At 40.3% G+C, this 22,286-nt stretch overlaps 1 protein-coding gene across 1 annotated transcript in view; it reads left to right on the forward strand.

Moving 5' to 3' along the window:
- The first annotated feature begins 3,221 nt into the window (after positions 1-3,221).
- Positions 3,222-22,286, forward strand: part of PLPP3 (phospholipid phosphatase 3) — a 76,410-nt gene continuing 57,345 nt past the window's right edge. The window contains exon 1 of the mRNA XM_011370418.2: positions 3,222-3,999. Coding sequence (XP_011368720.1) covers positions 3,861-3,999 — 139 coding nt within the window. The 5' untranslated portion in view covers positions 3,222-3,860. The remainder of the gene's footprint in view (positions 4,000-22,286) is intronic.

Here is a 22,286-nt window from a genome sequence, read left to right on the forward strand (position 1 = left end):
TCAGCTTGCTTCAGATCAAACAGCAGATGCAAAGTGGTCACACCTCCAATCCCCTGCTCCTTCCTGCCTTTTCTCTGGCCTGTTACTGCAGAGGCTTCTATTCAGTCCTCAGGGAGCACTCATGATACAGAATCCAACACTTAGAGCAGCAAGCCAGCAATTTTTGTTTAGTTAAAACCAGAGGTGGAGTGTAAATGTAAAACCAGGGATTTTAAAGAATCTGGATAAGTGGATACTTAGCAGCCAAAACTTACCTGTCTTCTTAAGTGAATTTCAATGGCTTTGGAAATTTGGGCTCTTATCTTGCTAGGGACGATACACCTTTATGCAAAGGGACCCAGTTATCTCCTCCTTGAATATTTCAAAACCAATTCATGTCTTAAAAAAAAAAAAAAAGAGTAATTATTGAATGTTAGGAGTTAAAAAGAGAAAAATAAAATTATAAAGTAAAAGAGATCTTAGAAATTAAGGCCATTTAAATCTCTTGGGAGGTATCAGTTATTTAAAAATGATGTATTGCCACACATAGTAAGTTAATCTTTTTTAAAAAAGGCATTTATCCCTGCTGATGTTATAGTTTTTATACAGACTAGCAAATCCCTTATTTTCCCCTTATTTTTCCAAAATTTAGTATCTTTATTTCAGAAACAAAGATAATGACTAAACGTCATTTTAGGTGTGACTTCGGGATTTCGGTAAGCTATGTTTACTAGAAATTTTACTTACTTAATTACTTTCAAATGATACCATTCTAAACTATCAAGTCTTTTCTGTGGCATTTTACTTACTAGTTAGATTGTTCAATTTGGAGGTTTAAAGCAGAGACCTTCACATTTATATATCTGGCAGGCTGTTTTATTTCCTGCTATCTCAAGAATGATATTGACACTGTATTTATGACTTCTTCAAGTCGATTTAATGAGTGCCTGTAGTGTTCTTTTTCTCTGAAGAGTAACCCGAATATAATGCCTCTTTGCATACGTATACATACATCTATTAATATTATGATCTTTTTGTTATGAAAAAATAGCCCTTGGAACCTTGTAAATGGAAATATAAAACTCTCATTTAAACGTCCAATGATTTTCCCTTTCATTCCCTCCTGAAATAATTGATTTTCACCCTTCTTAATAGTTAGCTGACTTTAATCCAGAGAATCTTAAAGTAAAGTGGATTCCTAGTATTCAATCTAGTGCTGGCTAAAGTTAATCATACCTTGGAACTTTAAAGAGATCGACAAGGATTGCTGAGTTATAGTATCATTTCTCCACAATAACAGTCTAGCTTTTAAAAATATATATTCTTAAATTAATAAAAGTCATTTCACAGATAAGGAAAAGCAGATAGAAAAGGTAAAGGGAGGTCATTAAAAACTTCAAATAATAGAACAAGAGTAGTATCCAGTGGAATATAAGTGGCCTTCTGAGTGGCACAGATACTCCAGGTCTTTGGGAGCTCCAAGGAGGAAAAGATCAGAGTGGGGCGTAGTTTCAGGAAGGCTTGCACTTAACTTTTAAATTGAAATTCCAAAGATAACGTTTGGTGATTTAGAACTTGAAGGAAGATTATAATCACAAAGAGGGTTGGGTGGGCAAGGGAAGGATCCTGCAATCCCCGAATTCCTTTTCGAATGTCAACAGTGATGAAATCGACCTTATACCTTTCTTCTATTTTAAGATTTCAAGAGAAGATTTTTCTCAACGAAAAACTATCTAAGGAATCTGTTCTCTTAGGTATCCAGAATTTTACGTACTATTTGAATTGAGACTGTTGAGTCTGATCAGCGGTTGGATGTCCCGGCTTCCACACTGCCTTGGAAATTCAGTTATTCTTTATTCCAGAAGACAGTGATTTTGCCTTTTTTGTCAGCCCCCACTTGTTATCCAATCTGGACTTGAGCTTAATTTAGCAGCCACCAAACTGTGTGCCAGGTACTGAGAAGATAATGCGAGGCATCTATAGAGTGGACTAGTCTTGACTATAACACCAGCTTAGACTGTGTTCAGTGCTACAAAGTGTCGAAGGTGAAGTTAATTCTGTCCAGGGGTCAAGAAAAGGCTCAGAGAGAGGGTGACATTTTGGAGGACCCTAAAGCAAGAGAAGCTTTTTGGGAACTAGAGAAGGGGAAATGGTGTTCATTACAGGTAGAGGGAGGAGGAGGGCAGGGGTGCGTAGTGTGAAAGGACAGTTTGAGAAAGGGCAAGTGACTGATGGTGCTGGATATAGGGTTACTGAACCCCACAACAAGTCCGTGTAAGTATATCAAAAAGCTACAGAATGCATACAAAGAGATATCTGGAAGAAATGTTTACTATTGTCCACTGTGTGCCCACCTCTCTGCTAAGCACTACAGAAGATATAAGGGAAGGCCCTTTCCTTGGGAAGGTTTATCTGGAAGAGAAATTAAGTGATTAAGTCACATAAAATAATTTAAAAATAATGACAGTCTAAGGCAAAGCATTATGTTGTCCCAAAACTCAAGCTAAAGATGATACCCTTAGCCAGTACTCCTGCTGGCCTGGCTCCCTCCATCCCCATAGTGGTACTGAGGTACATATGGGTACATCCCCATAGTTCAGCTGAGGCTGGCTGAACAAGCAGAGGGGCTAGAGAACTTGAGACTTGTTAGCCCCAAAACAGAAGTAAAGATTATGGAACCCATACATAGTACTTCCTATGTACCTGGCACTTTTCTAGGTGCTTACATTAATTAACTAATCAAATCTTAATAATTACTCTATTTGGGAGAGTCATTATCTCACTTACATATGGGGAAACTGAGGCACGGAGCCAAGATTCAATCCCACAGAGTCCTGCAGTCTTTTTCATGTTACTATCCTTAGAATCTAGCACAGTATACAGCGCCGGGTGTGAAGATCTTAAAAACAAACAAACAAACAAAAAACAGTTTTCCCTGAGTATTATCAGAATAATGAGATTCAAATGAAAATAAAAACTTGAAAATAAAAAAGGCTTGAAAGCCCCAAATTTGTAAGGGAGGAGAAATGCATTTAGCTGTGCAGCCTTCACTTTTGCCTGACCCAAGGCCAGCAAGAAAATGTTTCTTTTCATTTACATATATTTTTTCCTTTTGTGACAATTTGGTGTTTCTGAACGCTAGGGGCTCCCGGATTCTCTGAGAATAACTTTTCCTTTTAGAATTTTTTTTTTAAGGGGGGGGGCGGAGGGGGGAATGTGGCCTTAATTAGCCTACGTCTTAGGCAGCTTAAGGAAGGGGCCGTACTTTCTGAATCCCTTCAGAGCCAAGTAAGGAGGTCCCTCTCGTTCCCTCTCTCTTTTTTAAAGGACCTCGTGAAATAAAAGTGCAGAAAACAAACCCAAGGCGATCACAACAGCAGCCGCGGCGGCAGCAGCAGCAGCAGCAGCAGCAGCAGGAGGAGGAGGAGGAGGAAAAGTTGGAGTTGGGGCAGGCGCTCTGGAGTGGCTGAGCTCCGCGCAGCTCCCATTCATTAAGTCACCAGCCGCGGAGGAAGGTGGCCGAGCGTCCGCGCTGCCCACTCTCTCGTTCGCGCAGTCAGACACACTCAAGCCCAGCGCGTCCCGAGCGGCGCAGCTTTGCAAAAGTTTCTGCTGGGGATTTGGCTCTTTTCCCCTTGGACTTTCGAACGATTTGGGGTTGAGAGAGGAAAGAAAGCAGAGGTACACAGGGTGAGCAGAAAACACCACCGTCTGCATTTGGAAGAAGGCAGCGAAATCGCATTCTTGTCGCGTCCCAAGCCGGTCCCGACCCGTGGCTCTCCCAAGCGGCTTCGGCCAGGAGGCGATCCCGGCATCTGAGTGTGTGGCTGCTGTCGCGGGACGTCTTCGCGGGTCAGCAGGCTCGCGCCGCAGCCAGCGCCATGCAAAACTACAAGTACGACAAGGCGATCGTCCCGGAGAGCAAGAACGGGGGCAGCCCGGCGCTCAACAACAACCCGCGGAAGGGCGGCAGCAAGCGGGCGCTGCTCATCTGCCTCGACCTCTTCTGCCTCTTCATGGGTGAGCCCGGCCCCGCTGTCCCTCGGCCCCTCGGCTCTCGGCGCGCGTCCCAGCCCGGCGGGGTGCCTGCGCGCGGAGCTTGGCGCTTCCTTGCTGGCTCCAGGCCGCCAGCCCGCCGCGTCTCCAGGCAGCGCGGCGCTGTCAGCCCCGGGGCGGCCCCCGCAGCCTTCTTGGGGAGCTTTCGCGCCCCTCTGGCCCCCAGGCCCGCACCCTCCCGGCTCCCACCGACTTCCCGGCCTGCACATGAGTGTTTGGTGGTGCTTAGGCTTTTGCGGGCAACTAAACAGGCTCCTTAAAAGCCGTCTCCACTTGGAAGGGGTGTGGGTTCGCCCTTTCAGAATAGGGGAGGTTGGTTGAACCACGATCTCGAGCAGCTCATAGCTTGTTTCCCTCCATCCAAGTAAAATGGATCTCCTGGAGCTCCGGGCTCCTGCCTGGGGCCGAGCTGCCCTTCCCCTGACTGTATGTAAACATCCAACCCCTTCCGCTGTTGCTGCCCGGACCCGGCCAGACCTGCATGCTGGCCTTTCAACTTGCTCCTCTCTCAACATCCACCCGCACCCCGCCCCCAGACCCCGCAAGGGGTTTGGAAAGTGCTCTCTAGGGGCTTTCTAGCGGGGTACCGATTCTGCAGTCACTTAGGCGCCTGCTACGTGCTAAGTTGTTAGATTTAACTAGCCTTCTCCCTGACTCGGTGCATTGCGAGTGAGGAGCCCCGTTTTACAGATGAGGAAACTGAGGCAGTAGGAAAGAAAAAGCATGGTCATGTTTTGGGACCACAATTAATTGCACCCCAGAAAGTTGAGGCGATAGTCCACTTCTTGTTTATCAAACTGTTTGGAAGCCACAGCTTAGAAGAGCGGTGGGAGTTTAAGGAATTGGAATGAGAGAGTAAAGAGGATTTATGAACTCGGTGCGGGGAGGCAAAAAGCTATTGACATACATCTACAGGAGTTCCAAGATTGAAGTCAGCATAGAAAAAAAAAAAATTTTTTAAGCGAATCATGGTGTAATGGAAAGTGCACGGGACTTGTCATCGGGACACTGCCACTCTGCCCTTGTTGGGTGTGCCACCCAACTGCCTCACTGGCCTCAGTTTCCTCATCAGTTGAGTAAGTGGGTTGAACTAGATGCTCTCCAAGGCCCCTTCCTGCATTAAGAACTCGGATTTGGTCCAGGAGCTGTTCTGCCAACTCTGCTAACTGAAGGAACATCTGTGTTCCCAATTCAGTTCCCTTAAAATAGAATTCCTGCACAGAGACTTAAGTCCCCTTTGAAATGAATTTGTCCAGGCAGAGTGTGCAAACCAGAGACTTCTTGGGCTGGACTTACACTTCCTCTGTTCATGACTTTTTGTTGCAGGGTCCTTACCTAGGTCTATCAGTCATTGGCTTTCCTGATAGTAAAGTTTGCCCATAGTGAAGTTTGAGTCAAAGAAAGATGGGACTCTTAAGAGTTTAAAAGTAAGAATGCTCCCCTTTAGATACTGAGAGAGTTTTAGGTGCTCTGTGCAAGGGGAGAAAGGTGACTGCTAAATCCTATTTCCACCTCTTCAAAGAAATTCAATTTAAAGATGCTATGTAAAGGAATTGTCACTGGGGGGCCTACCTTCCTGAAGGCTGCTGGCCTATTATGATGCACAGGGAGAAGATTGATACGTAAAAGTCTCTGCCAAGCTATTGAATTTTTAAGAGACCCTACCTGGTCCTAGGGGAGAACAAGGAAACACTAAACACATTGAAGCTGTTTGCTGTAAACTTTCCTGGGGCTTCCCAGTGTTTACTGGCATATTCGGTTGATGGTAGGGTAAGCTCTCTTTTGACTGCTGGTGCAGTGTACCCTCTTACCTCCTACCTTGTGATTAGGAAAGCAGCGCTAGAATGAGCTTGACAGCCTTTGTACAGCTTCATTGCTCTCCTCCTCCTTTCCACGCTTCTGATTTCAGAAGGCATTCCCAAAGGATGGATGGTGTATTCTTATTAAAGAAAAAAGAATTGTGAAGGAATTTGCAAAAAGACACATCTATCAGCTATATCGTAGCAAGGGACACAGAAACCCCAAGCCACTCTGCTGTGCATGGAAGGTGTAAGTTAAGTGTATGTTCGCACGTTTCATTTCTTCACCTGCCCGGACTACTCTGTGTGCACCGCCCACCCCAAGCTGGTACTCTAAACCTAGTTGTTTATTTTGTTTACTCACTGTTGCTCTGTTTGAATAAGTGATTTGTTTACCTCAAAAAAAGTAATAAGGTAACAGGACCTTGTATTTTATTATAAGAAGCACATAGCTATCTGGTTTAAGGTATGTGTCTTGCCATTAAAAAACTATGTCGACAAAGTCATTTTCAAACTGATTTATCAGTGTCTCCCCTATGCACAGGCCTAATTACAATATCACTAATTTAATGCCTCTTACACCTTTAATAACAAAAACTGTTAGGTAAATACTTGAGAAATTTACAGGAGAACTCTATTTGGCTTCCAAAAGAAAATTAGTAATACAACATGTGATTTTAATATTCTACACACCACAGGCCTAAAAAAAAATTGTTTCTACTTGGTTCACTTTTTGCCTAAGACTGTCAGAATGGTTTAATTTTTATATAGTTTATTGATCGTATGGTCTGGATTACAAGGCACTAATATATTAGAAAGAGAGACATAGTTTTCTATTTATTCTCTCACAGGAATATATACCAAGCTTCATCTCCTTGTATCTGGAAAAAATAAAAGCTGATGTGCTATGTAAGTGTTATGTAAGTGGAAATATGCAAGCAGTTTAACTTGTTCCACATACCTTTTTGGAATGTTAAATTCTTGGTGAAGAAACAAAAGTCCACTCTTGTTTGAAGGTCAAAAGAATCCGGTGTCAGAAAACACCAATAGGAGTTTACCTCCCATTGAATAGCTATCTTTTTTTTTCCCTGCCTTTATCAACTAATTGCTTTTATAAATACAATTACGAATCTTTGTGTGGTAGTTTTTCCAAAATCAATTTTGTTTCCCTTGCTATTAAGTAATACATACACCTCCTTTTCTCTGTGCATTGGTTCTGGTGAATGAGGTTACATGAGAGCAGCAGAAAATATCATAAGCAAGAAGAGAGGAGCACCTACTACTGTCTTTCCAAGCTCTGTTAGCCTCTTTTTAAGTATAAACTAGTTTATATACTCTTCACTGTAACCCTCAGGAAGAGATTATCTTCATATTATAGATGAGAAAGCCAAGTGTCAGAGAAGGGAAGGACTGAGATTCTTCCTGAAGCTGACTCAGGTTGATCCCTAATTCTCAGCGAGCATCACTCAAGTCCATCCCCCTTTCCTTTCCTACCTGAAGAATCCCGAAGAGCTCAGTTTGCAGAATAAACAGCCTTTCCACATTTCTGAGTTACCCATTTGCACTTGAACAGATGGATAAAGGCAGTTCAGCTCTTCTGGTATGTGGTACGGCCCATTCGCTCCCTGGCATTGTTTAGATTTGGGGCTAGTTCTAGTACTAAGTAATTTCCAAATTTTGAGGGTACCATCTTACTCCATGAGACAGTGGTTCCAAAGAAAGAACACAACAATCAGTCCATGGCTGGAGCACAATGTGAAAAATTGGTAAATCTATCTTAAGCTTCCATGCCCCTGCCTTTCCTCATCCCTGCCCCTTTCCCTAGATACGTTTTGAATGCCTCTTTCCAACCCATGCCCTTTGATGGGTAGGCATTTTTAGAAAGATCTAGCTTTTTGTTCTGTGGACTTTATTCCAGCCCTTCATCTTCTGAGTCCAGTGAGCTCATCTGAAAAGTGGTGATCAGAATGGCCACTTTATTACATTGCTCTGAGGATCAGAAGAAATATTAGATGTGAAATTTCTTTTGTCATCCCTCAAGATTTGAATAAATGTAAGGGATTTATAAGCTGGAGCCTTGCATGAAGGTTTTGTGATCGTCTTCAAATATCGTATTGCAGAATCATTGGTATCTTAGACCATGAAATGAATATTCAGTAATAATATAGTGAAGACCATAAAGCATCCACTTCAAATAAGATAATGTCACATTTTCCCAGGAAGTTGAAGACAGTTGATTTCCATTCATTATTGATCAAAACTTTTGCTGAGAAGGCAGCCCCTAAAATTTACCAGAATTTTTGAGCCACCTAATCTTCACAGTATTCCCTGAGCCCTCTTTAGAAAAGATTCATTTGTACAGACTATTCCTCATTTGACTTTTGATACCAGAAGGTAGGTTTAGCTGAGCTTATGGTTGTGATGGGAGATGTGTGAAGAAGCAGGTACTTGGTCAGGTTTGGTTTGAAAGGCCTGACTCCTGTGCGACTCCCTACTAGGAAACACGGTTGGTGGGCGGAGTATCATGAATAAAGGGAAAGAAGCTCAAACAGGTAAAAATATAGAATTGGGGTGGTCAGCAACCATACTATGTACTTTAGTGGTTCCACAGCGTTTTCGGACCTTTCTTGTTTTACAGTTAAATAGTCGAGATAAAATTTGAGAACTGGTTCCATATATGGGATACATAAAATCATCACTTGTTATTAAACTATTCACTTTTAATAGTGAGAGAGAGGCATTGTGGCGTAGTGAAGAGAATGAGAGATTTGAGGCCAGAAGCCTCAGGTTCCAGGTCAGCCAATACCACCATCTAGTTGCGTGGTTTTGGACAGGTAGGTTTCCTATGGATCTGTTTCTTTTCATTGGTAAAATGACTAGTCGGGTGGGATTATGTCTGGCATCTAAGGCTGCCATGCAACATTCTGTGACAGATTTCTGGAAGAGAGGAAAGACACATTTGTTGTCTGTCTAACTCATGCATGCACTCTGCTTAGCTCTTCATTGTACATTACTTCGGGGAGTTGTCACAACAATGCACAGCCTAAAACAGTGAGTTCTGGTCTTGTACTGCCACTACGTTACTGTGCAACTTTGGGGAAATTCACTTGACATGTCTGGGCCTCAGTTTCTTTATTGCAACAAAGGGAAGGGATCATCTAGATCATCTCTTGGACCCCTTCTAGCTCTACAATTTTATGAGTCTGCTGGTAGGTATTGTGATGTAGAAACACAATCATTACTTCTCTTAGACCATTTTAAACTGTTACATTATTTACCAGAGAACAGCATCTGACAGTTATCTTACAATGATGTTCATTCTGGAGTAATAGTAAACAGTTTTATTAGAATTACTCCAATATGCTGAGAAACTGGCTAGATTTTTCCTTGGCTGGATGTGCCCTTTCACCTCTCGTGAAATCTATAGTAATCATAAGCAAACTAGTAAACAAGGTGATTTTTCCCTTTTTGTTCCTCAGTTATTATGTTCACTAAGTATGTGTTTTTAATAACTTAATAGGTTTAGATAACATAATCTGCAATGTGAAGCGCAAAATGTAGAAACAGATTTTCATTAACCGGTGAACCACCTAGCTGAGTATCCTGCATGGGTTGAAATAAAGAAGGAAACTTCCATTTAGGTGGTAAGCCCTGCTAACTTTCCTAGGATAGTTGAAAACCTCTATTTTCTCATTGTCCAGAATGGCTAGTTTTTTTTCTTTGCTCCTTCTCCCCTAACTTTTTCATATGCTTAAGAGATATACCATGGGGATATAGCTGCCTTTGGGGTAGACTGTTAAAGCCAGAATTGGTGGCCTTTTCCACTTTTAACCTTTTTAATTTCCTGTCCATTTTAGATTCTTTCTCCCTTCCTGTGTAGCTATTTGGGCTGGCAAACCCAGCTGGTGACAGCATGATGCTAATGAGACCATAGTCAAGGCTTCTTCCTTGTGCAGGCAGTTATATTTATGAAGAAACCCTACCTTGTGTGTCAGTATAATTCAGCACACATTATTTGAGGAGTAATCATCTATTTGGGGGATGGCTACTGTGTCAGTATTTCACAAATTCACCTATTAAGGACACTCATCTGGTGTGAAATACAGATGCTCAGGCCTTTTCCTGGGAGAGTCGGATTCAGTGGGCTTTGGGCCAGGGCCTGAGATTCTGTATTTTATCAAAGCTTCTGGTGATTCTTATCAGGCTAATTTAACAGCTGATGTCTTAAGGGCAATTGACTTAAGTAGAGGGCTTTTTGTCCCTGCACTAAATGTTCTGGCATTTCCACATTGTTAAGTTGTCTGTACTTTTTTTTCATTTGTGTCCAGTGCACCTTTCTTTCTCACTAAAGATGATCAAGCTTGTCACAGTTCTTTCGAAAGAAAAAATTACCTTTCGGAGCCACCGTGAGGTCTCCAGTGATTTTTTGTGCCAGGACGCGATGGTGTCTCCTAATTGCTGAGAGACTGGGGTTTGTTTTTATTTCAAAGTTCTAAACTGTGTTCTAGGTAGTTGAAGTTGCCAGCCAAGTGACTATTTTGGATAAATGAGATGTTAACTCTTATAAATATTTTGAGATATTGAAGTTTGTATATGAGTGAAAAGTGAAAGGAATCAATTAGATTCCTCAACAAAGGCTTTAAAAGACCAAAGTTAGCTTGACAAAGTATTGAAGAAACAATATAAGCTTTGAATTCACCCAGAGATGGGTTTGAATCCTGACATAAAGCTAAGGCTCATAGGTGTGACATGGGCAAAAATTATTTAACCTTTCCAGGCTTCAGTTTCCTGACCTGGAAAAGAAGCAAGCCAACCTAGTGACACACTTGTGCAGTGACGCTCAGATGAGATCATGGATCTGAAAGCACTTGGAAAAGTTAAAAAGCACTATGTCATTATCAGGTATTATATTGCTACTATTATTCATAGTAATAGTAGTAATTTCCTTTTCTTCCCAGTGTCCTCACTCAGTAGTTCTATGGAATCCTCTTTCATTTTTTTGGCAGTGAAGTTGCCTGAAATATACGAGGAGAAAAAATTGTGAGGAGGCTCCTAAGCAAAAACCAGGCAGAGAGAACACAAATGTTTTCCATTAGCTGAAGAAGAGCCGTGGCAGGTTTCTGACCCTGTCTAGAAGTCACAGTGCAAGAACCTCAGTAGCCTCTGGTGACTGCATCCTCCCCCTTTGAAAGGAAGATGGCCATATTATCTTAAGAGAAAGACAAATAACACCTTAGCAGGGTGAGAGGGGATTTGGACAAATGGTCTGTTTTAGCATCAACTCTTCTCCGTATCTTTTGACAGCCCAGAGGAAAACCTAACTAAATAAAACAGCTGTGATTGAAAATGGATCAAAATGATTGTTTTCCAGGGCACTCCACTTATTTGCTGAAGAAGGGACTAACTGTTCTGGTTATCATTTATTATTCATGCCGACCATTTGGTACAGATATTAGGTCCCTCTTATAGATGAGACAACTGCAGCTCAGAGAAGTTATATAACTTGCACAAGGGAACCCAGCTAGTAAGTAGTCACCAAAATTTCCAGAGCTCTTGTTAGCTTAGCTTGCTACCCACTTATCGGTGCAGTTAATGCAAAGGAGATTCACTCTTTTCTATTTCATTCGATTTCGTTTATTTCAATTTTATTGAGTCTGAATATGTACAGTATGTTCTATAGGACTCAGTAGAGGACACAGATTTGAGTCTTAACTCAAGGATCATTTTGGACAGTGGAGGAGACAGTTTTACATAAAAATTACAAAATCTCTTGGAATGTGCTGATTGAACCTCTCGGTGGGTGTAATAAAGAAAATACCATCAGAGCAATTCTTCATTGCCTAGATTCATAGAATTAGTAAGTACCTTGATGATTTCATTATCAACAATACCAGGGTCATTTTTTATCTTAGTCACAAAAATGGCCCTCTAAGCAAGGGAAGGTTGGGAGGTCTGAGGCGTAAAGCACAGGCTTTAGAGTCAGATGGGAGTTTGCTTACTATTATTGGTTTTATAAACTTAGGCAAGTTACCTAATATCTTTGAGGCCTCACTTTTCTCATTTGGAAGATGGGATAATATACGTACTGTGAAGTTGTGAGGCTATGCCTGGTACAGAGAGTGGTACATACACCCTCAACAGGTGGTAGCTACTGTCAACACTGTTAACGCAGCCTAGTCGGTGCCCTTGATTCGCATATGGTGAACCTCCGGGCTGGATTGGTGAGAAATGCATTGTCCAGTGACAGTGAAAGAGAAGGGCTTAGAACCAAGGTCTTGGCTTTATACCATTTTGCTTTTCTGTTGTTTACTAGTCAGTTTGAAATTTGATATCATTGGTGAGTCAGTTCTCCAGAGAACTAAAGTCTCTTCTTTCTCTTGCCTGTGTCAATTAAAAGGGAAACAAGACAAACAGGTTTTAACTTTTAATCCAATCAATGGATGATAATTGAGTGAGGCCAGAGATACATGGGACAAATTTGAAGAAGTAGGCCATTTTCGATATATCATTTTTCTTCTGACTGGCACATGTTCTAGAAATAGCATATTACCAAAGATAGCTGTTAACTGATTTGAGCCTGAGCAGTCACCATCAAATGATGTATCTAAGGAAAAAAGGAAGAGAACCCACATTTTCAAAGTTTTTACTTTTTAAAAGCATCTTCACCACCTCTTGAGGTAGAAATTAATTTGACTGAGGAGGAAACTGAGTCTCAGGTTAAATAATTTTCTCAAGGTCATGCATTAATTGGCTGTCATTCAGAAGAAATCTAGCTGAGGTTCTCAAGCATCCTTGTGAAACTATTCTTGTCTTCGGGTTAAATTATAAATTATGATCTGCATTAAAATTCTCAAATTTAAAACAAACCAAACAAAATAACAGAGACTCATTTGGAAATGGTTGAAAGGAACTTGTTGATTTCTGTGTGCTTTGAAAATATACATTGCAATCAGAGTATTGGTGGTAAGTGTGTTTTTGAGGTTTGTCACAAATTAACAAAATTATATGCCTAGAGAGTTTTACAGAGAAATGCAAATCAGCATAAGCGCCTTGTCATAATAAGCACTATGTTTTGGTTCCTGTTTATATATCCCTAAAGCACATAATACACATGATTACATTGACACGAAGGCAGCCATTCTCATTGATGGCTTCTTATATCTGGCTCCCAAATTAGTCTGTGGTATCAATCATATAATTTCTAGAGAGCCTATTTAATTAAGTCTATGTTTGTATCTGTCTTTTAAATATATATCTTTTGCAGATGTTTCTTGGGCACCTATTATATGCCAGGTACAGGAGGTTCCTTGCTCTTTAAGAATTCCCAAGCCAGTGAATGGGAAACTTATGCGTAACTACGCACAGGAAGTGATGCTGACTTTGGACTGCTAAGGGAGGGACTATAACAGTGGTGAGGAGTAATGAAGTTTGCTTGAAGGCATGGAACTAGATCTTGCAAGGCAAATAATAGCTCGCAAGCCAGGAAGAAGGGGAGATTATTGCAGCAGAGGGAACAACAGGTGCTGAGACCTAGAAACTGGAACATTCTTGGGAAGGGTGAGTAGTTGGAGGTTGGAGTGTAAGCATTGTGTATTTGCACTGAGTCGGGGAAAGAGAATATTGGAGATGATGCTGGAGAGATAGGTTGAAGCCAAATTATAAAGGGAGGCTGTAAATGGCAGGCAACTAAGAAACTTGAACTTTATTTTGGAGGACCAGCAGAGCAAATAAAGTTTTATTTTTGTTTTCATTTTTCTTTTATTATGGAAAATTTAATATAGAAACCAAACACAACATATAGCTAGGAGTGGAATTGCTAGGTCATATGGTTAACTTCATGTTTAACTTTTTGAGGAACTGCCAAACTGTTTTTCCATAGTGGCTGTACCATTTTAGAAATAACATGAGGTTAGTTAAAATAATGTAAGAACAAAATACAAAAGTTTGACAGACAACATTTGGATTAACATATTCATGAAAAATTTTATGAATATGTTAGTGGGGATAATCTAATCTGATTCATGTTGAGAAACCTGGGTTTGAGTGGAGGAAAGGACATGTAGGAGGGAGACCAGTTAGGAAGCAGGTGAGAGCTGAACCTAAGGCATTGGGGACAGAGAAAAGAGGTTACAGGTAGTTTCTGATTTCCTGGTTGGAAACCTCTGAACTCTGGTGATGCCACTCCCTCCACAAACAATTCAGATGCAGTGTTGATAGAAGACTTAAATGAAATCCATATTACAGGATTAGTAAATGCTTCTTCATGTTCATTAGAAAGATGAGGCTGTAAGTTACCTTTTTTTCCTTTTTGCTCTAAAATTTTTAAATTTCTCAAATGTCACTTAAAATACATGGGCTATAGGAAATCCTCATGGCTTAGAGAAATGGTTTTTCTTCCATTGTAATGATATTTAAAAAATAGTTTTATTGACATATAAGTCATTGTACCATACGATTCCTCTATTTAAAGTGTACAGTTTACTGGCTTTTAGTATATTCAGAGATGGGCAACCACACCACAATCGATTTTAGAGCATTTTCATCACTCCAATAAGAAACCCATACTCGTAGCAGTCACTCCCCATTCACTCTCTTCCTCCCCCATCCCATGGCGATTACTAATCAGCTTTCTTTTTCTATAGATTTGCCTATTCTGGACAATTCTGGTATAAGTGGAATCATATATTGTGATCTTTTATGACTGGCTTCTTTCAATCAGCATAATGTTTTTAAGATTTGTCCATCTTGTGTATATTAAGCATGCATCAGCACTTCATTTACTTTTATTGCCAAACAATATTCCATGGTATGGACATACCACATTTAGTTTGTACCTTTATCAGTAGATGGACATGTGGGTTATTTCCACTTTTTCGCTATCGTGAATAGTACTGCTATGAACATTTACATAGAAATGTTGGTGTGGACATATGTTTTCAATTCTCTTGAGTATAGATACTTAGAGGAGTTGCTGGATCATATGGTAACCCTATGTTTAATGTTTTAGGGAACTGCCAAATTATTTTTCATAATGGCTGCACCATCTTAGACTCCTATTAAGCTTGATTAAAATATGTAAGGAAAAAATACAAAAGTTTTACCAAAGACTTTTGGAATTAACATATTCATGAAACCACTATAGTGTCACTTTATTCTTAGGGGCATTTTTTCACAAAGAAACAAAGTTTTTAATCAATTTAGTAGTGTCACTTGGTTTAAAAAGAGTGAACAGGGAACAATATAGCTGACCAAGGAACAGATGCTGGGTGATCAGCCAGATCCACTCTCCTACTGAGTAACATACTTCCTCAAACCAGGGTGTGACAAACGGATTGCTGCCTCAGCAAATGAAAAAATTCTTGGATCTTCAGAGTTCCTTGAAAACAGCTAAAAGTACAAATATTAATATTAAAACTTACATATTCCTAGGATCTGCTTTACAAGATTTTTAAGACCATGAAATAGAACTGTAGTTCCTGGTAAGGTTGGTTATTCACACATTTCCCCCTGGATATATGGCTGTATACATAATTATCATCTCAAATTAAAATTACCATGTATCTTTTAGACTCATATGCTGGATGCTTGGGGATATTAAAGAGTATAATACACGCGCACAAACCTTTAGAAATTAATTGGGCCGTCAAGTTGTAAATTGTACTTAAAATTGCACTTATAAGTGCATGAAAAATTAAACCACAAATATTACAAAAGGGTGGGAATAGGCACTTACTTTTATTATTAAGAACTTTAGATCAGCGGTCCCCAGGGACTATTGCTCCTATGAGAGTCTAATGCCTGATGATCTAAGGTGGAGCTGACGCGGTGATGCTAGCGCTGGGGAGCGGCTGCAAATACAGATGGAGCTTCCCTAGCTCACAGGCTGCTTACTTCCTGCTGTGTCACCTAGTTCCTAACAGGCCACAGACTGGTACTATCTGCAGCCTGGGGGTTGGGGACCTCTGCTTTAGATGATATCTCACTTACTTTTTCCAGTAACAGAAGAAGTAAATGTCGATAATCTGGGTTTGCAACTCAGAGAGGGTAAATGATTTGTTCAGGTTCACATGCTCAATATGTGTTGAGGCTGATATTTGAACTCAAGCCTGACTAAAACAATGACCATTGCTAACATTTATCTAGTGCTAGCTTTGTACCTATCTATGGCTTAAAAAGTGTGCATGCATTATCTTATTTAACCTTCCCAGTGAGCTTATGAAATCTTTATTATCGTCACTATTTTATTGAACTGAGGTTCAAAGAGGTTAAAAATAATTTAGCAAAGGTTATGCCAGCAGTGAGTTGGAGAGTTGAGGTCAGACCTAAGAAGTCTATCTTGCGAGGTCATTCTTAACCACTGGGCTCTACTGCTTATGCTCTCCGAGTGTCTCTGAATATCCAGTTTCCCACCACAACTCCATGCTGGCTTTCACATTGGCAACATGTGATTAATTGTCCAAATGAATGAGACTTGTGATTCTCACTCTAGGTTCTCTGGACCCATAGGGCAATCACAGTCATCTTATGCTCTTTACTTCAGAAGTATCTAATGCGTACTGTATGTTTCCCAATGATTTACTTACTCACACTAACTCAGAGCATGAGCCTCTGCCTAGACTAGACAAAGCGTCTTCATTCTGCTTGTCATTTGAATGTGGAATGACACCTGTCAGCTTACTCTGGGCTTGCTGGTTATTTCCACAAATCAGGAGATGGGATTGGCACTTTCTACGCTTAAAATATGGTAAACATATTTTCCTTGGTAAATAAAGATGTCTTCCAGACATCACAGAGGGTCAAGAAGGAACTGTAAGCGATCTTTGGTGATAAAAAGGTGGGTCATCCTAGAATGGACAAGCCGCTTTGTGAACATAGAGGAGAGGAAGACCACTGGACCCTGGGAAGGTTTCCTAAAGGAAGGAGGGACTCGAAGTTAGCCTTTGTCCCTCAAACCAGGCAGCAGTAATGGGTCGCTGTGGGCTTGACCTGCTGTCCCTGAGGTTTGGTGTAACCTTTGGGTCACATCGAGAAATTTTGAGCTTCTCTGGTTAGTGGCTGCAGATGCAGCACCTTCATTAAATGCAGTAAATAGACCTTCCACTAGTAGCCTCTTCCCCACAAATGACCCACATTGTTGTAAAGTTAGCAACCACTGACAGGAAGTGGCAGAAATGCTTCTCAGCCACACAGTGGATTCCATTAGACACTTGCCCGAAGTAGCTGTTTTGGTCAGTTTGCCCTGTAGGTTTCTAGGGATGAATGGCCTAATACACTATTTCTCATCATTACATTTGTCTGGCTGTCATCTTGGCCCTAATGCATATTTTGATTAAATGCATAGTGTCTCCTTTTGAAGGAACTGCACATACTGTGATCGTGAGAAGGAACTTTTGGCAGGCTGAGATTTTAAAAATATTTCCGAGGTGTTACCAATTTACTTGAGTCTTTGATTTAATGGGCTTTTCATTTAAATCTGTTTAGAGAGTGGTTCTAATGACGCGGTAGGAGGGATGACGGGCTCCACTCGCCCTTGTAAACCATTGCTTTGGAAGGTCTGTACCTTGGGCATTATGTAAATGCAGAATTCTCAGGGGCTGGCTAGGAAATGAAAATATACTTCCTGGGTCAAAATATTCAAAATACAGGGTTTTCTATCCCAGGGGAAAATGAGTCATCTTGATTTTAGATTTAATTTTCCTAAGGCCATGATGGAGTTGAAAACCCTTTAATTATGATTTTGCCTTAAATGAGTTGTTTATGGTTATGCTGGCCTCAGCTGTGAGATCTAAGCATTTATTATTAGTTAAAAATCCTTTTCACTGAACAGTTCTACCAAATGATAATGTATGCATCTGAGAATGTGAATGTAAATATCCTTTCTTGCTTCAATTGATTTTTCTCATTCTAGATCTCCAGCTTTCCAGCCCTGAAAAGGCAACAAAACAAAACTTTAAAACTACCACACCCAGAATATCGCTCCCAAATGTTAACTGGAAAAAGAACACTTTTGAACCTTTATAACTAGGCACATGAATGTATCTTATAAAACAGTACAATCCTGAAGGGGAGATATTGCTCTAACTGATTTCACAGATGAGGCAGTTGCCCTTCGGTGAGGTTGAGGGGCATGCTGGGGATTCTGCAACTGGAAAATGGTGGACAGAGCATCTGAAATAAGAGCCAACCAACACCTATTCTTTTTCTTCCAACAATGAAGACTGGCATAGGAATTTGTACTGACCACTATTTCCAATAATAAGCATATGAAGAAAGCAAGCAAACCAGAAAGTTTTAAAATGAAATTATCAGGTCTTGTAAAGTGTTCAAGTGTGATTTCGGGTTTAACGCCTTTTGTCCATGTTAGTATCGCCTGTTTCATTGTAAATTCCTAGAGGACAGAGATTAGACTCTAAACCTCTATGCTGGAAAAGGAAAGGGCATGAACTTTACTTAATACCAGCAAGCACTAGAGCTACGAGCTTTACATGCATTATTAACCTACTTGAATTTCATACCAACCCTAAGGAGAAGAAGGTTGGGGTTCATTTCAGTGTTCCATAACCTGGTCAACAATGGCCGTCTCAGCTCTTGGTGGGTAGTGACACACTATTAATAATTCAACTAGTTAATAGAGATCCTTTGCTAAGATTTCAGGGGAAGTGCTTTGCTAGAATCTGATTTGAGCTGGTCACTTGGACCATGCATCCACTGTTATTGAAAGTATGTCAGAGACAATCTCAGCTCCAGTTCTGTAGAACCAGAGGAGAAAAAGGCAGAAGCCATGGCAGGAGAATATTTTGCCAATTTCATACAAACACAGAGTGACTTTTCTGCAGAGGGATAGAACTGGAGGTTGTATTGTTAATTCTTCTTATCGATCTTCTCCAAAGGAGTTAAAAAGTCAAGGAAATGCAACATTTTGAGTGAAGTAGCCTACACTTTGCTTAAAGGCTCTGTGTATTTCCCAGGCTATTGTAGGGCGGCTATTCAGCTGGGATTTGAATGGTGGTGTGATTAGCATGAGAGCAAGTGTATAAAGTAGGTCTTTTTTCCCTTTCCTAAAAGAAGTTTTGTGGCATTTCTTTTTCTGACAGAGTTGGCATGAAGCTTTGACAAACACAGACCCACAGAAAAGTTAAATAGGACTTAGAGCAGGCCCATTTTGTACAGATCCTTCACATTTAAAATGCAGAGCAGTAAAGCAGCTGGCAAGAGGTACCTCAGATCATAGGAGTCATAGCAAGTGCTGTTCTCCACTATGGACCTGTGATGAATGGGGAATACAAGACCAATGAGAAAGTGTACCATTGGCCCTTGACCATTCTCTGTTGTCAGAAAACTACTGAAGGAGATACAAAGAAATATAAGAGGTGGATCTTACCCTCAAGAGTCACGTGAGAGGATGAGAAGACAGGAACACAAACAAATAGCAGATAGAGAAAACTTGGCCATGTGTCTTGAGCTGGTAATTAAATGAAAGTTTAAAAAAATTTAAAATTCTAGCTCAGTGCTGAGCTAGGCTCTCTTGTCAGCTTTGCTATATTAGCTGGATGACCCTTGGCAAATCACTGCTACTTTAGCATGACAGAATGGGGGTGATGATTCACTCACTCCCTGCCTACCTCATAGACCAAAGGGTATTAACATACCCTTCACAGAAAAATGCTTTGAAGCATTATGATTGTAAAGTCATATTTGTACAATGAATATAATTTGTGCATGTGTGTGTTCTGAATTTGCTTTCTCTTCTCTAGTCTCTCTATTTCTAACTCATTTCAGGTGCATGGTTATCATACCCTTAGAGCTGAAAACATTCTTTACAAGTTGCATTTCTAGGGTGATAGTCTCTCCTCTCCCATATATCCTTTATGCAGTAAATATGCAGGAGTCATTTCTCAAAACTGTCGTTCTGATCACCTAGGCCCTTCTCTACAGAATAGGACTTTTATGACCCCTTGTTAACTACAGAGTAAACTTAGCATAATGGAGACCCTTCAGAATCTGGCCCCCACCAGCCCTTCCTACCCCCCATTCATTCCCTTGTTTCTCATCCCCTGTACTCCTCCCTCTCTACCCTTGTCCCAGACAGCTCCATTCTGTGGCTAGTCCAAGCACTTTCTCACCATGTTACTCTTTTTGCTTGGTGTGTGCTCCTTACCTCTTGATAATCAGTTCAACTGCCACTCCCTCTGTGAAGCCTTTCTTGATTTCCTCTGGGCAGAATTAGGTCTTCTTTGGGCTCCCATAGCACTTTGTGTTGACCTTTTCTACATAAAATTTTTTTATTTTTTTCACAGTTTTGTACAGTTTCATCTTAATAGATTATGACTTCCTTCTATATAATAGGTGCTTAAAATTTTTTATCGAAGAAAACGTCAATAAAAAGTTATTTTAGAAAATATAGACGAGAAGCAAAAAATAAAATAAAATAAAATTTTTGTTTCCTATTCTACCACGATCCTAAGGTAGCCACTGGCACAGTATCTCTTCTTTGTATAAATAACTGAATTCTTAAGTATAATAATGAGTCAGTGTGAAGAAATGGACAGAGAAATTCACCTGTTTGAGTTTGTAACAGCCCATAGTGAAGTATTAACTAACCTGGGAGAATTGGGAGTGTGTATCTTAAGAGCAACTAGGTATTTTAAGTTCGATTTTGCATTCATATGGTGTTTCGAACTTACTCGACAGACTGAATTTGTACTAACCATGATAGCCTCTATCAAAAAAATGTTTAACGTTTAACCCACCATATAAGCTAGGGCTGTGTTTAGCATGTGTAGTTTTTCTCATCCTTGCCTTGCCTTAGGAGGGGCTCTGAATGGGAGAGCAGAAACCTTCCTGTAGAGGAAAGACACTCAAGCTGGGAGTCAAGAAATCTGAGTTTATGCCTTAACTTGGTTGTTAAATTACTGGGTCACCTTGGCCACATGGGACAAGTAAATCTTCCAGCGTGAAGAATTTTCTAGTTCTTTTGCCCAACTGAGTACTTCCTCTGAAATCTCACTTCCTTAAAATATTGTGAAGTTTTCACTTCAAAGGAAGGAAATAATGATTTTCTCTTCTAACTTTCTTCTGTTTGATCCTGTTGCCTTACTTACTCTTGCTCTGTCACTTCAAAAATATTTGGTTCATTGCTTTTACCTATTGGAAAAACTTTTTAAAACAATCTCCTAGTGTACTGCATGTTTGTATGTTTGCCTTTTTAGATATTTTTCTGGCTTAATCTTGCTTCTCACAATTCCAAGAGGGCTGAGATTGAAATATCAAAATATCTGATTCAGAAGAGGAAGGAACTAACAGTATAGAACACCTAATGTGTTCCTGATGCTTCATGTGTTTTATTCAATCCCTGCAATATTCCCTTGGAAAGGGTATATTACTCTAATATTACAGTTGATAAAACTGAGGCATAAAGAGGTTAAGTATTAGGAATTAACCCAGAATTGTGTATCTTATTTCAAAACTTAGGCTTCAAGACCATTTAATCAATCCTCTCACTCTCATCCCCATCCAGGGCACAACCCCTCTAAATCATCTTTTCTTGATTAGTATCAAACTCTACTTAATACTTCCAGTAATGGCGAGTTTATTCCTCAGAGGCAGTTCTAATTGTTCAAAAGGTTATGTTAATAGATAATCTGCCTTCCTGTAATTTTAGTCCAGCATCAACTATGTTTGGTTCCATGTTGACAAATAATTATTAGCATTAATAATAATATTAATCAGTTTTATAATTAAAAGCCGCTGAATACATGGTGGTGATGCATCATTTCAACAAACATTCATTGAGCATCTTTAATGTACCAGGCATCTAATGATGAATCGGATATGGTCCCTGCCTGTGACTCCTCTGGAGCAGATACTAGGCAGATGCAGTTCTAGAAATACAACATGGAAACTGTACAGAGTTAGCAGAATTGAGCTTGGGGGACTGGGAGCAATAACATCACATTTGTTTGGACGGGCAAATTAGGAGAATGCTGTTAGGCACCACTGTCAAAGAAGGCATTTCAGAGTGTTTCCTCTGCCTCAGCGCTGGCCAGCACCAATGACCATCCTTTTGAATAGTCTTAGCATGCTGAAGGTGGAGGGGCCCAAGCAATCAAGAGCTTTTCCCTGTCCAATCCCATTACATAGTTGGGAAAACTGGACTCAGAGAAGTTAAGTGTCTTAGAAAATGGGAAAAATCCAGAGGAAACAAAACTTTTACTTTGTGCAGATTCAAGTTGAAATCCAGTAAATACCATATTTTAAAGCATCCCTTTACACTCTAGATTTGGTTGTTCTAAAATCAGATATTGGCCCCATATGTCAGTAATCTACAAGCCTTTTAAACTTTAACATAATATCCCAAAGCACAGTAATATATTCTTACTGTAAAAAATATTTCAGAAGTATGATGGTTACGTTAAAAAGGAATAACCCTCTCACCATCCCTCCAAGTTCCTG

The sequence above is a fragment of the Pteropus vampyrus genome, unplaced genomic scaffold, assembly GCF_000151845.1.
Source record: "Pteropus vampyrus isolate Shadow unplaced genomic scaffold, Pvam_2.0 Scaffold170, whole genome shotgun sequence".
NCBI lineage: Eukaryota > Metazoa > Chordata > Mammalia > Chiroptera > Pteropodidae > Pteropus > Pteropus vampyrus.